The 15711-nt window shown below is 42.0% G+C and overlaps 1 protein-coding gene across 5 annotated transcripts in view; it reads left to right on the forward strand.

The window, feature by feature from the left end:
- The window catches only part of CUX1 (cut like homeobox 1), a 226366-nt gene that overhangs the window by 100987 nt on the left and 109668 nt on the right, over positions 1 to 15711 (forward strand). For all 5 annotated transcript variants that reach the window (XM_031591842.2, XM_031591837.2, XM_031591838.2 and 2 more), the window contains exons 5-8: positions 6194 to 6331; positions 9663 to 9786; positions 11773 to 11849; positions 12627 to 12693. In XM_031591842.2, the coding sequence (XP_031447702.1) occupies positions 6194 to 6331; positions 9663 to 9786; positions 11773 to 11849; positions 12627 to 12693 (406 nt within the window). The remainder of the gene's footprint in view (positions 1 to 6193; positions 6332 to 9662; positions 9787 to 11772; positions 11850 to 12626; positions 12694 to 15711) is intronic.

Below are 15711 nucleotides of genomic sequence, written 5' to 3' on the forward strand. Positions count from 1 at the left end.
AGATAAGGGAAAGGATGCAGTGAACGGGCACAGGAGAGCCCTGCAGCGATGGGCAGCTGCACCTGGAGGTGCTGCTGCAGCGCCCTGTGCAAGCTCCTGCTTTAGAGACTGGGGTTAGGACAACCCTGACCCTTGTACCTGAAACAGGACTGCATATTCAGAGCAGAAGAGGCAGCATGTGGGTGCATGTGTGATGAGGAATATCAGACTTTCCCTTCCTCAGTTGCAGGAATGTGAAATGGAATCAGAACAAACCCCTCTGAGTATATACAGAGCTTTCAAACACAATGGAGGGTTCTCTTTTTTTCTAATCTCAAAAGAGAAGGAATGAAACTTTCAGCATATGAGTGATTTTCTGTAAATGCCCTTTGCTTTGTATTGAGCTTGGTGTGCAAGCAGTAAATTCCAATGTCTTCAGCCATTACAAGAATATTAATGACAAACTGGAGCATTTTCAGTTGCAGTGGTTTCTCTTATAAGTCACTAGCTCCTTTTTTAGCTGGCATATTATAGTGCCATAAAATCTTGTATCACCTATTATGCGTACCCACTTTGAATATTAAAACCTTCTCCGTGGATTAATTTTGATTCCTTCTTTGAAAATAAAGGGAACTGAGACACAATTCATTAAGGAATCAATCATTTACACTGCCTTGTTCGACTCTTTTGGTTTCTGGGATAGAGTTGCATCTCTTGGCCTGGTGCAAGGCCAGAGCATCCATCTAGCAGGTTGCCATGCTGAAGAAAGGATCATAGAATGATAGAATATCTCAAGTTGGGAGGGACTTAGAAGGATCAAGTCCAACTCGTGGCTCCACAAAACAATCCAAAAATCAGAACATATGTCTGATTGTTATACAGACATTTCTTGGATGCTAGCAGCTCGGGGCTGTGCCCACTGCCCTGGGCAGCCTGTCCCATGCCCATCACCTACCCTGCTGCCTCTTGCTGATGCACAGTCTGACACTCCTCTGACGCAGCTCCGTGCCATTCCCCTGAGTTCTGTTCTTGCTCACCAAAAAGAGGATGTTTTGAAATAACAGCCCAAAAATCGAAGAGCCACATAATGGCAAAGAGATCCATGGGATTGTAGCCAAAATGGCCCTATTGCATTTCACACCATTTCAGATGACCCTGTGGGCATCAGAGTGTTGCCACTGCCATTTTATTGCGATTAACCAGGAGCAGAGCCTGTTGTGCTGTGACTTTGTCATCCCTATTCAAAGGGGCTGCATCAGAACTGGAAAAATTTTGCCTTGCTGTTTTGGGGGTTTGGCACAATTTGGTGCCTGCTTTCTCACTGGTGAGGGAAATGGGTACTGGGAATTGCTGATGGAGCCCTTATGGAATGCTCCGAGGGCAGCAGGGTGAGGAGAATGCCATGCAAAATGGGAAAAATAAGAGGAATAGATAGATCCTGGTGTGAGGTGGGGGAGTAAGAAAACGCGTTTCATTCTTGATAGAAGGAAGAACCTTTTCATGTTCTTTATGAAGTGAGGAGCTGGAGAGATGATGAGCTTTGTTCCAAACGAAATCATGGCTGTAGCTCCTCTGTCCCTGGGCTGCCACAGTCAGGGGGGAACGGGAGCAAAGTTATCATTTATTCCGCGAAATCTTTGTCTCAGTCTCTCTAGGCTATATCAATTTACCCCAGAAATTTCTGGGGAATAATTAATGAATTAATTAAGTATGCTGTGAGGTGTTTGAATATTCAAAAGCTACAGTGTAATTATTATTTTTTTCCAAAGCAGGCTCTCGGGTTATTTTCAGATTCAATCTCCCGAGGAAGTGCGGGACCTGGAGCGGCGCCTTCAGGAAACCCAAAAACTCCAGCACTGTGGCAATGCTTTAAAAATAATCAATAAAAACAAAGTTAAAATTGCGTTAATAATGCCGTGCTGGGGAGGGGTGGTTGTTTTTCTCCCCTTCGTTATCGCTTTGCGCGGGTGTTTGTGAGGAAGCCTTCCTCACACCACGGTTTGGGCAACAAAACCACGCTCTTTGTGAAACGGATTATTTTTAGACCCAAACCTTCGGAAACACATTACGGCGGAATGAAATATTAATTGCCCCCGAAGTTTGGCACTGTTTCATAACTTGATTTCTTGGTGAGGAGGGAGCACGGAGCCCTTTGTTTTGGAAAGGAGCTCCATCTTAAGATACCGACAGAGCGCTGAGTGGTTCTTCCCACGTTGTAAACAAACAAAGCGGGCCCGCAGGCACCGCACTTCCACAAAAGGGTTCGGGTGCTTTTTTAAAACAGCGAATTGCGACTTTTTGCTGCGCGCGGCCGCTGTCTCCGCGCAGCGCCTCAGGGCGCGCGGCCGTTCCCGCCTCAGCGCCGCCTCAGGCTCGTCCCGTCCCGCTCCGCGGCTCCATGCCGGGCCTTGCCGCGCGCCCCCCGCCGCCCGGGGCTGCCGGGAAGGGCTGAGCGAGGGCGGCCCCAGCGTCCCGCCGGGCTGCGGGCACCGCGCGCTCCCGCCTCTCTCTCTCTCCCTGTATTTAAGCACTGACAGCGTTTTTTTTCTTCCCCTCTGGGCTGACAGCTCCGAGAAGCGCGGGCTGTTCGGACAACTTTTGAGCTTCCACCTTCCGAAATACCGCAGACCTCCAACACAGCGTTACGTTCCGGAGCTTTTCCCCTCCTCTGCTTAAATAACGAGGGTGGTCCCAACATACTCCATATCGAGACAGCTTTTCATCAGTTGCTCATCAGCATGCTAATTGCTGTATGACTAATTATGCCCTGAATTCCAGTTGATTTTCTTAATGAGACAGCTGGGTTAATTATGTAATCGTATGATTACATTAGCCCAGAGTGCCCCTGCTCAATGCGAGCGCTGTGATGTCAGCGTCCAGCCCTGTGTGTCCAGGAGGGCAGCAGGCGCTGCTCCCTCACTGAGGGCTGCCTTTGTGCCGGGTTTGGGTTTTATGAACAAAACTCTGCTTGGCAATGGTGGTGGTCACTGATAGACCTTGCCTCCTGCTTTGAGGCTGCAGGTGTGAGGCGCTGCCTCCATCGCGCTCGTGATGTAAAGCAGTGTTTTATCAGGGCCTGCCTTTAGGTTGCTTTGAAAACGGTGCTTTGTTTACGTGCAGAAGAGCAGCGCTGATAATTTGTTCTCTTGCACTGTTGCTCAGAAATGGTTTATTGTCCATGGCGTGTGAATGGTCTGGAAGTGCTGCTGCTTTGTACCCTGCTTGTTTGATGGGCAATGTTAACTTCCATATAACGTTGCACTTTTTGTTTGCTTTCATTTTCATTAGCTGGGCCACGTCCACTCAGCTCCTCTGGGCTGCTCAGCGAGGTTTTTGGGGAAGTGAAAGCAGCAGCCTTGCTGTGGCAGTGTGGGGAAACCTCATAGAGTCACAGAATCGTTACGGTTGGAAGGGGCCCTTCAAGCCCATCAGGTCCTGTCGCGAGCAGGGACACCCACGGCCCATCAGGGATCAGGGCTGGGTGTGTGGGGCTCTGTATGCACACACGGTGCAGGGGGCATCTCTGTGGGGGTAGGGTGCAACAAGTGGCTTAGGAGAGCAGAACAGGGCAGGAAAAGATAGAAATGTGTGCAAAACTCAGTATGAAAACAGACATCTCCATTTACTGCTGGGCAGTAACAATCGCGCAGTGGGCTTTAAGTTGTAGATGAGCTGATTCCTCTTGTCTTTTTTCTCATTTCTTATTTATCTCGTGCCATGCAGAGATCCTGATCTTCTGCAAGCCAGATAAGAGCCAAACAAGGAGAATAATTTGCAATGAGTTTTCTACGTTTAAGTGTTACTTGAGATGATTTTTCTCTTCTAGCAGTTACAGAAAAGGCATGTCTTTGTTGCTGCCTATAAGCTAGTGGCATTTGATGTCTGAAACATGTGTGCCTGTTGTTTGTGTAATGAATCGAAAGTTTTGGTCCGTTGCTTGTTTAAAAATTCAGTGACCTCCTGTTAAATGACATGAAACACACTTTGTAAGCCTGGTTAATATACAAAGGTATGCTTCTTCATGCATGCATTGGGAAAAGCGGGGTATTTTTATTTATTTTTAAATCCATTCCACTCAGATAGGGTTTACGCTTGTTTCGTATTAATTGGTGTTCATAAATACTTCAGAAATCATGGCCTTTTAGGTGTGTTGGTTTTTTTTTTAAATGGAAGAGCACGTTAAGGCTTGTCGTGAGAACCGAATTATTTGTGTCTCCGGTCACAGTGTCTTGGTCATCTTATTGCCATGCAGTGATAAAAATTAAGGCTAAGAGGTGCTCATGCCGTGTCCTTCACATTATTTAGTGGCTGCAGGCCATCAGTCCTTCAAATGGGCTCTGGTAAAGTTTGAAGTTTAATGCACAGAGACTGTTCTTACATTTTGTTTGTTCTGCCACTGTTTTGCTACTTGAACATTAACCTTTAATAGAGCTAAATTAAATATACATGTCCTGATGAATAATTATGAGATCGTGAGCATTTTCATTTTGTGCATAAAGCTGCTCAGGGACCTCAGATTTGACTAAAGGTTTGTCATTATTCACTTCATAATGCCCGTGTTATTTTGGTCTGATTTAAAAGTAAAAAGCCACGTGCATTTGGAGCAGAATGCATCTGTGGTGTCTGGTCTTCTCATAGTGGGGGTAAAATCGCACTCACAGTTTTGCAAAGTTCACTTTCTTTCCTTGTAGCACTCTAATGCTATTCTGCAGGAATTCCATGAGCAGTGCTCAGATCCCTGCTGCCCAGGCCTGGCTCTGCAGCACGGTGCTGACAAGCATTTGGTCCCACAAAGGGTCGCAGACCTCCGTGGGAGAAGGGCATGTTGTGACAGCCTGCGCCTTAATGGGGCCGCACAGCAGCGTTGTAGGGACTGTAACTCGTGCTACTGCTGTGACTTAAACTTGGTGTGTAATTCCTTACCTGTTTCCCCCCCGTCTCTGCCGCAATAACATTTTAAGTTTGATTTATTATAAATATTTTAATGCAGATAATAATAACGAAAAGTATTTGGCCTAAAAAGCATAAATGAAAAAGTGATGTAGTCATAAACTATGTATGTACAGAGAACAGATGACAAGCAACCTAGATTTTGTCTTATGAACGGGGTAATGCCATGAGCTGTTGAAGAACTGAAGTAACAAAATGCAGCAGACTGCTGCTACTTACAATGTCTCTGAGCTCAACATAACCCAGTACTATTCTTTTATAAACTATGAAACAATGCTGGCATATTGAAAAAACACACAGGCTCATGCTTAATGTGTTAACAGAGGTACAATAGACTTATTATGTGTTTCCAGAGACTGAGGGTGGTCTGAAAAATTAATGACTGTGGTGGTTGAAAATTAAGTGAACTCCCTAACATATACTGTTGTTGATCCGCTGAGTTTGGTGTTTAGCATTCCTCGACAGGAGACTAAATCTTTGCAGCCATTCCACAAGAGATGCTGGCGCCCATAAGAGAAATGTATTCAATAATCTTTTATAAGTCCACTGGACTCCAGCGTTTTCCTATCCTGATGGGGAAGAAATCCCAGAATAAATGACACGTGTACGTGTCAGGTGTGTCCCTGGGAAGGGAACCAGCACTGGAGAATTAATATTACAAGAACGTATAAAATAATTTCTAATGTTTATTCAATTAGAAGTATAAGAAAAATGGGGAACACGGGTCACAAAATCTAAGATTTATGGTATTAAATTCACAGTGATTATTGATCTGTCACTCTGAGAAAATACAGCTTACATCTCTCTAATCAAATAACCTTTTAGTGCTCGGCTGTGCAGGAGGGCAGAATTTTCCTCAGAAATTCAGTCCTGCAAAAGTGAAGGTATTTAAGGAACACCAGCTGTCCACGGATGGTATTGTCTGGATTGCTTTTCTCCCTCCAACTTCTCATTTTGAAAAGAAAAATACATAACTTTTTAGGCTGTCACGTGCCATTGCATTGTGACTGTCTGCAGCCAGGGCAGACTGCCCTGTGGGTAAATGCCCCAGTGAGGAAGGCACACCCCAGTCTGAAGGGTAGCCTAGATAAAGTTAACTATCCATATTTTTTTTAATTATGTAGGATATGGAGTGAGGAGGAAAAGTAATTAAAACTTGTCACTGGATATCAGTAAAGAAAAAAAGGCTGCTTGTACACTGAGCTGCTGGAGTTGCAGAAGTGTTACTGTTACCTTATGTTTTACTTTACTGTTTCTTTTTCAGATCCAGTTCCAGCTTTGGATTTAGGACAGCAGCTTCAGCTGAAGGTTCAACGTATGCACGATATTGAAACAGAGAACCAGAAACTTAGGGAAACTCTAGAGGAATACAACAAAGAATTTGCCGAGGTGAAAAATCAGGGTAGGTTGCAAATGAATTAATTTATCAGCTTTTAATGCATACTGACATTTGAAGACTGAGATTAAATTCAGTTTTATTTCTTACAGGCAGAGTTGACAGTAGCATTGAAGTTCAGTAAAGAAAGTATATAAGTGTATTGTTGCCACTTCTGCATTTGTGCGTTTGTGGCTTTGGGTTACACTCTTTGGATTTCTTGAAAAGTTTCTGTAGCACCACATCAGAGAACGAGGCTGTTACTGCATTGTAGCCTCCTCCAGCTCTGCCTGGAAGTGACTCCACCAGCTGAAGTTACATGTAGGCTGTGCTGCTGCTGACATCAAGCTGAATGGGCGTGTGGGTGCACGCAGAACACGTCTTACATAGCCATGCACAAAAAAAAAACACCCAGTATTTCATATATGGGTACAGACTTGTACAAATGGAAATTTTACTCTGTTTTTCCTCATGTGAATCTGCATTATGCTGCTGGAGTACATTCAGCATGCATACTTTACGTTTACTGTACGAACTGTGCAAAGAACAGTGTGGAACAATGTAAACAAGCTAATTATGTTTAATTAAGTTTTCATGAGACTGGAGTAGATGGACATACATGAAAATCTCAATTAGATTTAAAGCCTTTTGTCTTTAGGACTGTTCTAGTTTTCTTGTATCTTAGAAGAACATGTTTCCTGCACCAGGAAACAAATTTTGCTTGGTTGTATGCCTGCTTCCCTGTACGTAGGGCTTGTCATTTTCATATTCAGTACTATGTTCTGGATCATAGATGTGGGTTTTCTTCTACACATTTGGAGACATTGAAACTTTCTTAGACTATGGAGTCATTGCACCCAAATGGGTAACATTTGAAAGCAACATTAGCAGCCAGGTTGGATTTATTGCTTCTCATTTTCAGCAGAAGGAGCATCTATACCCCTACATGATATTAACGTGGAAGGGATGGCCCTTGGGGAGGACAGGTCCTAGCGTGTAAAGATTCAGGCTGCACTACAGAAGGTGTTAAGTGGGAACCATAATGCTGCCCACTGGCAGTCTTGCACTGGCAATGTACAATAGTTGTAACTCACTGTGCAGTTTTCATGAAGCTGTGCACCCCATACATGCAGGCATGACATGGGGGTTCATCCCAGAAAGTGGAATAGATCTCAGATTCCGCAGTTGTTTGCAGCAGCTGTGCACAGACTGGTCTTTTTGTTTCCCCTTGTGCGTGCTGACTTCTTTTCTGTGTTGCCACTCCGGTGTTTGCGCTGTGTTTGACGCCAGCGCAATAGTTTCACACTCTATTTCAAACAGGCATTAATAAGATATCCAGGGAAAAGCCTGTTGTTAGCCAAGGGTGCTTTGATCAGTTAATCTCTTTGTTTGGAGGGCTGTATACAAGCCGTACAATGCCTTTAAGAACTTCTTCCAAAACTGGTATAAATGGCAGTGGCTAACAAGCTTCAGCCAACCTGAACAGCAAAAGGGGCACTTAGTTTTTGGAACAGTGCAGAGGATTAGTCTGTGCCTAGAGGTAAAAACAGATTTTGTCACAAAAGTAATACTTTTTTCCCATGTTCGTGCATTTTTGCATTAATTTTAGTACTCTATTTCCTTTTAAAATACGGCATTCTGAATGGATAAGATGCAACTCTAATAATTTCCTTGAGATTATTGAAATGGAAGCTGCTTATTTGATTCTGTGCTTATTCAGATACCTGAATACTTTTGCAAGTTTAGATGTGAAAATACTTGCAGCAAAGATATCTCTAGCACAAATAGTGCATCCTTTGTATGTAGGAATGAGCATCCTTTTGCGTGTGTGAAGGAGCACCCTTTGCTTATTTAGGAGAGCAGAATTCATATTTCTCAGATCTCAGAAGCATTTCTCTTTGCTCCTTAAAAAAAAAAAAAAAAAAAAAAAGCATCACATTCCTTTCATGGCTTATTAATCAGTAATGAGACTCATCTGATTTTTGCATGGCAAGCACAATCCCACTCCTTCATTCAGAAGTAGTGGGTGTGCTGGCAGTCACTTCTCCACTCTCCCCCTGCTCTCGTGGTCTCTCTGGCTGGCTGCCTTCAGTGCAGTTCCCAGCCTGCAGACCTTATCACCAGGTATCTGTGTCTGCTGGGACAGTTCCCCAGTCAAGTCTGAAAGTGCAGGCTTTTAAAGGATTATGCTTGGTTTTGGTGGTATTATTGAGATATTTTTTCCCAAGTACTTAGGCTTTACTTTTCATAGCAGAGTTAGTCTTTCTCCCATATTTCTGCAGAACCAGAGATGTTTTATATCCAAAGGTATTTCTCCCAAAGCATCGTTAATGGCAGCTGCTAATAAGCTGATGCCTTTAACCCGCCACATCTCTCTGTAAGTACACTGAAGTGTATTGCTAGCTGCAAGACTTCTGGCACTCTGATGCTTTTTCCAAATTCCATTATTGTTACAAAGCATACTCTGGTGAATGTCCTGCTTTTCTTCTCATGGCCCCTATAAGGATTTGGTCCTTTCCTGTGGGTGGGATCAGAGGGCTTTCACATAGGAATGGATGAGAGCACGTGTGACACTGTCCATCAGTGGCTCCACGGTGACTCTCCAGGTTTCTGCCTCATCTCTCATCCATCACCAGGCGCAGCAAATGCAAGGAAGCTCCTTCATCTGAGAGGAGGGTTTATTCAGATTCCCCGAAAGACTACAAGTGCACTCAGAGCTGTAATGGTTGGTGCTCGTGCATGAAGCCCAGTGAGGATGACAAGCAGTCTGAGTAACGGGAGTATGAAGGGCTCCAGAGTGTCTGTTGCATCTGATCTGTTGTTAGTACTGCAGTTAAATCTTAACTGCTGTGTTTGTCATCAGTTGTGAAGCAGGACAAAGCTGTACCCGAGATATGTGTTCAATTAGTGTTAGATTGCATCTGTGCATGAACCATAGTAAAACTGCCTCTTTTTACATGAGCACATGAGGTGAATTAACTGTCCTATGTATAAATGCATACTTAAACTCACACTGGGACTTTATTAATCTGTACTCAGCAGCGAGCTAATTCGAGACTAGTCAATAAGGTGATATTATATTTTAGAATTGATTTTTTTTTTTTTTAAGTCATGTTAGAGAAACCTCCTCTCTGCTTTCCAGCAAACTGCATTGATCCTTCTCAACATAAACACTTAAAGTTCAATTTAACATTTAGGGAGTAAAAGGTCTCTGAAGGGACTCATATCCATTGATTTTGTGTCAGAGTTGAAGAGCTAAAGTTTAAAACACACTGAGCCTACAGGGTAAAGAAAGCCTTGTGTTGTGGAGCCACGTGGAGCCATGTAAACTCATTCTTTCCCTATTGTTTTTCTGTAGAGGTTACAATAAAAGCACTTAAGGAGAAAATCCGAGAATATGAACAGACCCTGAAGAACCAAGCAGAGAACATAGCTCTGGAAAAAGAACAAAAATTACAAAATGATTTCGCGGAGAAGGAGAGGTGAGTGTGCATGTGTCCTCTGTAGGTGTTGTAGAAAAAGAGAGATGTGTTATTCTGTTTACTTCTCCCATCCAGGATCCTTTCTTTGGTGTGCTGAGACAGGTCATTTATTGAGAGATTCTGGCGATTTATGTGTTTGACACAGAATCATTTGATACTAAACTTTGCACAGAAAAACAATTGTGGAAGTGTAGGAGTAAAACAAGGACAGATTGTTGCTTGGCAGTAGCGTTGTGTGGAGGGGTGTCGTGTTCAGAAGAGTGCAAACCTGCTTTTATTCTTCACTGGCTGCTTTGTCCTCTGTGACACTAATCTTTCTCCATTAGCTTGCAGTGTAATTCACTCTGCTGTGCCCACTTGCTGTGTCAGAATATCGTTGTGCTATCGGTACAACCCTGAGATGTTTCAGATGGAGCACTGTGCCCAAGAGGTGTTCACTCCTGCTCATACGGTCATGTCTGAGAAGGGGACTGTGTTCCTGAACTAGAACTACAAAATAGGAATAGCTTGCATATTCTGGTGTTAAAATTAACGATTATTTTACATTACTTTTATTTTTACATTATTGTTGTTTTTTTTTTTTAATTTATTTAAGCATCTTGGATGCATTTCTGATCTTTTGCAAATAGTAAGGAGTGTTTGAATCTTAGAGGTCAGTGGGCAGGCAGATCTCTCTGGGTGAGACCAAGGGTCATAAGGGAGTTCTTTCAAGCTGAGTTCCCTACCTTGAAGAGTTTATTTCTCCCATGGAACAATAACATTGAGGCTAACGTGTTCAGCTTAGCGTAGAAGCCCGTCAGTTTATGTGAGCTTTTTAGTTGGTAGTGGATTGCTTAAGTTCAGAGCTGAGTAGGAAGGATCTGCCTGTGAACACAAGGCATTTTCTGATCATCATTAACTGTGATTACTCTCTGATAATTAACATGTAAGCAGTGACTTCAGCAAGTACAATTTAAAAGTGCATAAATATAAAACAAAATGAGAGCTCTGAGAATGCAAAAAACAAAAAAAGAATGCATAGGGGAGATTCTGAGTTCTCCGTGTCTGTCATTTGGGGTGAAGGGAGCTGTTGTGAGTTTCTCACTACAAATAGTTACCAGTCTGGTCAGTTGTGTTGGAGAATAAAGGTTGTACCCTTCAGAGTGCAAGTCAGATGCTGGTATTTTTATAAGGCATTTCACAATTTCAAAATCTGCAAATATCTTAAAAGCAGTGTCACAAAAATAACGTCTTCTGGGAGATGCTGGACAGACTCTCTTCTAAAGATGAGTTTTATAAGTCCTTTCATTTAGCCGTTAGCAAAGGGTGTAGTGGCAGTGTGGAAGGATGATGCTAATGTGTATTGCTGACACACACCAGGAAATATTGCCCGTGGCCATAAGAAATGTGAGCATATTAAAGGTCTGATTATGTTATAGAGAAAATATCAATGTGAAATTTGTTTTGAAATATGTGGAGTTTTTTTTGAAGTAGCTAAATAATATTACTGAAATTGGCAACTATTATAGCTGTGATGAAACAGCTGCCTCATCTATCCAGTATATCACTTATGGCAAGAAATTTCTTCATTATGACAGTAAAATGGAAATGTATCATTCTCCTTGTACTAACTTTGTACAACAGAGGGTGCTTGGTGACAATTTTCTTAATGTGTGTGACATTTCCAAAACAAATTATGCTCAAGAAAACCTTCCTCCGAAGTTGTCATTTGTATAGCAGTCAACTCTTGTATAATGTTCACAGCTTATGTTATGAGGTGGCTACACTGCTAAAATTTTAATAAGTGGGACTGCAAAGTATGAACAGTATTGCAATGTGACATGATTTATGAGTCCCACTGAAGCACCTTGTAGTCTGTGTGGTGTTGTCAGTTGTCTGGTTACGGTGGAGACAGTTAATCACTTCATCTTCCAAATTTGCAAAATACAAGTAAGTTGTTTAACATGATTGCGTGCTCTGTTCTCACCTCTTCTTTTCCGTTTACAGAAAATTGCAGGAGACACAGATGTCGACAGCCTCAAAGCTGGAAGAAGCCGAACACAAAGTTCAAGCTTTGCAAACAGGTTTGGCATCCCTATTCTGCCCTATACCAATGCACAGGCTGGAGGTGAGAGGACAGAGATCCTCCACTGAGTCAGGACTGTGTGTGAACCAGCAGAGCTCGAATGTGCTTTGTGAATCAGAGCTTCTTTGGGGCTTCACCTTAAACGAACACTTGAGTTGCAGCCAGTCAATTGATAGAGTGGGCACTACCAAGCACAAAGCTCATGCAGCTTTAGAACATCACAGCAGTGAAAACAGGCCATGGAACTTTTCATCTATGTTGTGTTTTGCTCTGGTTTCACACATTTCTGATCTATGATAAGTATTTATAGTGGGCCGGCTTCAGTATGAGCCCAGTGTCTCCTAGTGTGTCTTGCTTGTTCTGTGGCTTGCCTTTAATATTTCTGTCCATCTCTGCACTCTTATATATTCCAGGTCAGGATGCGTTTGTTTTTGTTTACTTCGAGAACACAAGAAATTTTCTTGCCTGAATTATTGCAGTACATATTTCAAGTGAATAAGCAGTTTAGCTGGCTAAATAAGAAATGAGTAATGTTTAGCTTTGTTAAGCAGAATAGAAACTGGAAATTTTTATAATATTGAAGTAATACCAGAGAAAAATGAAAAGATAAATTTCTGCTAAGTCGTAATGATTTGCCTAGGTAAGAAGATAGAGCAAAGGATTTTTCATCAGGAGATACAGAGCTTTATTTATGGCTGAATTAAAAGAATGGAGTAGTCTTCTTGCTTTTCGCTGTTGCTACAGCAGTGTAATGCTTCATGTTTTTGCCTTTTAGCCTTGGAAAAAACCAGAACAGAACTGTTTGATCTGAAAACAAAATACGATGAAGAAACTACTGCAAAGTAAGAATTCACTGCTTTCCTCCTATTTCTTCCTTCAGGGTATCATTGCTTTTTTTATTTTGTATCTGCCTATTGGAAATGGACAAGATGGGAGAGGTTCAGGAGTCCACGTTTTTTTGAAAACGCTGTCATAATTTGGTCTCCTGTAGAGAGTTTATTAATGCTCATGTTTTTTCTACCCAACGATACACTTTTCCTGGGCCACATGCTGCTGCATTCCTGATTTAATTCTCAGGTGCTGCATCTGCTATGCATCTTTTATTCCATGTCTCATATTTTATTTAGAAATTGGCCACTTTCAGAATTAAGATATTTTCTGTGATTCTGCAGTCTTGCTGTTAAGAATGGGTTTACCACTGGATATCCACTGCATTGATAAGCACCCTGATTCTTTCTGGTTGTGGTGTGACAGTCATCTTTCTCCCAAATCCACCCCAAACTGTTCAGAATGACATTTTTTGGCCAATTGTTGCTTTTTTCAAGCAGAACACAGAGGTAGTCTCAAATATATATATCTCCTTGTCTTTGTAATGGCTATTGTACTCAATTATCCCTTGGTTTTATTAACACTCGGTCCAAGAAACAAAAGACAGAAAACAGATTTCTGCTGGTTTTTTTTTTTTTTTTTCACTCTTTGTATTTACGGAAATGTTGTGATGAGAAGGAAATCTCATGAACAGCAGCAATCCCAGAATTAAGCCTAAACAGTGCTTCCTTCTTCTGGAATTGAGACGGGAAAGCAAGGGGTGCCTTCTGTAAGAGCAAGGTGTGGAAGATAAGGTCACATCCTTGTGCCAGCTGCATGTATCACACCCAGGGCATCACTACCTTCTTCTTTTCCAAGTAGGAGGGTGATGGGTGAATAGACAGGAAAACCCTTCCTCCCAGCTATGCCACCTGTTGTGGTACAGAAGAGAATGAAAGCAGAAGGCTGTTGGCAGTCTCCACGCTTTGGGGAGAGAGACTTCAGCTCAGGCTTGGTGGGAAGAGTGCCATGGCTTTGTTTTGGCTTATAAGGAAGTGGCTTTCTGGTATGGCACATGGCAGAATCAGGTTTTTCAAGGCCACTTAAACTCACAAGAAGTTTTAATTTCTTAGTATGTGGCTCTGTGAGCACAGAGGATCCAGTTCCCCTCTGAAGAACATGGGGAGCTTGGAATTTACAAAGTTCTGTCCATAGTGGTTAAGAATCAGTGTCTGAGGTTGAAATACCTTTTACATCATTAACAGCAATCTTCAAAGTAAATTTTGGTTGTACCCTGTAACTCCAGTTCCCTTCGAGGTCTGCATAAGGTGATCGAATGCATTTTTTTCCCTCGTTGATTTCATCCTTCTTTAAGAGATGCATACTAATGATGTTTCTGATGGAGCCTAAATTACTGCAAATTGCCTTTATTTCCCTTTCTGCTCATAACTGATGCTTGACAGCTCTGCTGCTGGGATTTTGCCTTGCAGTCATTGCTGCAGGAACAGGCATCAGGGCTCAGTGGTGTAGGCTCTGAACCTTTTAACCCCTCACTCTTTTCAGTGTTCTTACTTGCAGTGTTTGCATTGGATTTTAATATTGTTTCCCTGAGTAGCATGACTTATCTTACACTCTGCAAAAGATGTACTCTAAACAGTTTGCTTGCACTTCTAATGTGTTTCATTTTCTCAGGAAGATTCACACAGATGTTTTCTTACGATCTTGAGTACAATTCTTACCTAATACATGGAGATTTACATCAAATTAGTAGGATCTGCAGTTGCAAGAAGTTTTATTGTGATCTGTAGCAGGACGATGATGAAGACTGGGTCTAATGTAGATATCACAGAGCTGAATCCTGAAGCAGGCATTAGGCATGTACTTTATCTCCTAAACTAATGCACTGTGATAACAAACTTGTAGACTGTAATAACAGCAGAAATATTTTATCATTGTTTTGGATATTTATGGCAGAAATAATGCTTGCATAATAGCAGTCATCCATGGTGTTCGTAGCCCAAATTCTGCAGTATGGAAATCTAGAAAGCCATGAAAGGGGAACTGAATGTAGACAGTGAGATTGAGTCATCTATTTTAATTGTAAAAGCTGGGAGAAAAGTTGAAAAAACACCAATAAAAATGGTGAAAGACAGTTTGATTCTTCTCTGAAAAGAAACCCTCTTTTGATCTAAGTCTGAAAAGCTACTTGTATTGCCAATTTTAATTTTGTGTTTTAAAAACATGTGATTTTTATCTTAGGCCAGAATTGTTAGTTTTACAGACACTTATTTGATGCAGATGAATTGGAATGCCTTCAGGAAAAAAAAGATAATTGTCAATTTTTTGAAGCTAAAAGTACTTTGAAGATTGTCAGTTTTGGAGTAAATCTGTCTTTTAACTGTTTGTAACTGTGAAAAGCTTTCAGGAAAAAAAAAAAAAGTCTTCAGTATCAGCATGAAGGAGTCTGGATTTTATCCTAGTGACTGGTGGTTGTGATCTTGAAGTTGGAAGTCACTGTGTCAGCTTGTTTGTTTATCTTCTGCTGGTGGTTTCAGAATGTCCCGGTTCAAAGCGCTGTGTGCAGAGGGAGGTATGGAGTAACTGAGCTCGGTGCTGGCAGGGCATCTTCAACTGAGATTGGATTCTGGACTTAAAATCTTCAGTGAAATCAGCTCCTTTCGTTGGAATTGACAGAAATCAGCCTTCCCTTCTGCAGAAGCCGGGCAGTGCGTTGCACTGATAGCCCATGTGCAGGGTGCTGAAGGTGTTAATGGCAGAAAGAAGTTTATTATGTGCAGTCATTGCAGTCTGTCAGCTGGAACATCAGACGCTGAATTTGACAAGATGGCAGCAGAAAAGTTTTCCATGTGTAGGCTTGAAGTAAAATGTAATTAGCCTTTATGTGCAGAACAAGGATCCATTGATGAATACAGCTGGTCTTTGTTTTCTTCTGTCATTGAGTGTGGGAGGTAAAAGTGTTCTTCTTCATGTTTATTAATACAAGATTCCTTAGACAAATGGCAAGCACAGTTTAATATTTGTTGGAACACAGA

Source organism: Phasianus colchicus, chromosome 21 (assembly GCF_987193195.1).
Source record: "Phasianus colchicus chromosome 21, bPhaCol1.hap1.1, whole genome shotgun sequence".
Taxonomy (NCBI): Eukaryota; Metazoa; Chordata; class Aves; order Galliformes; family Phasianidae; genus Phasianus; species Phasianus colchicus.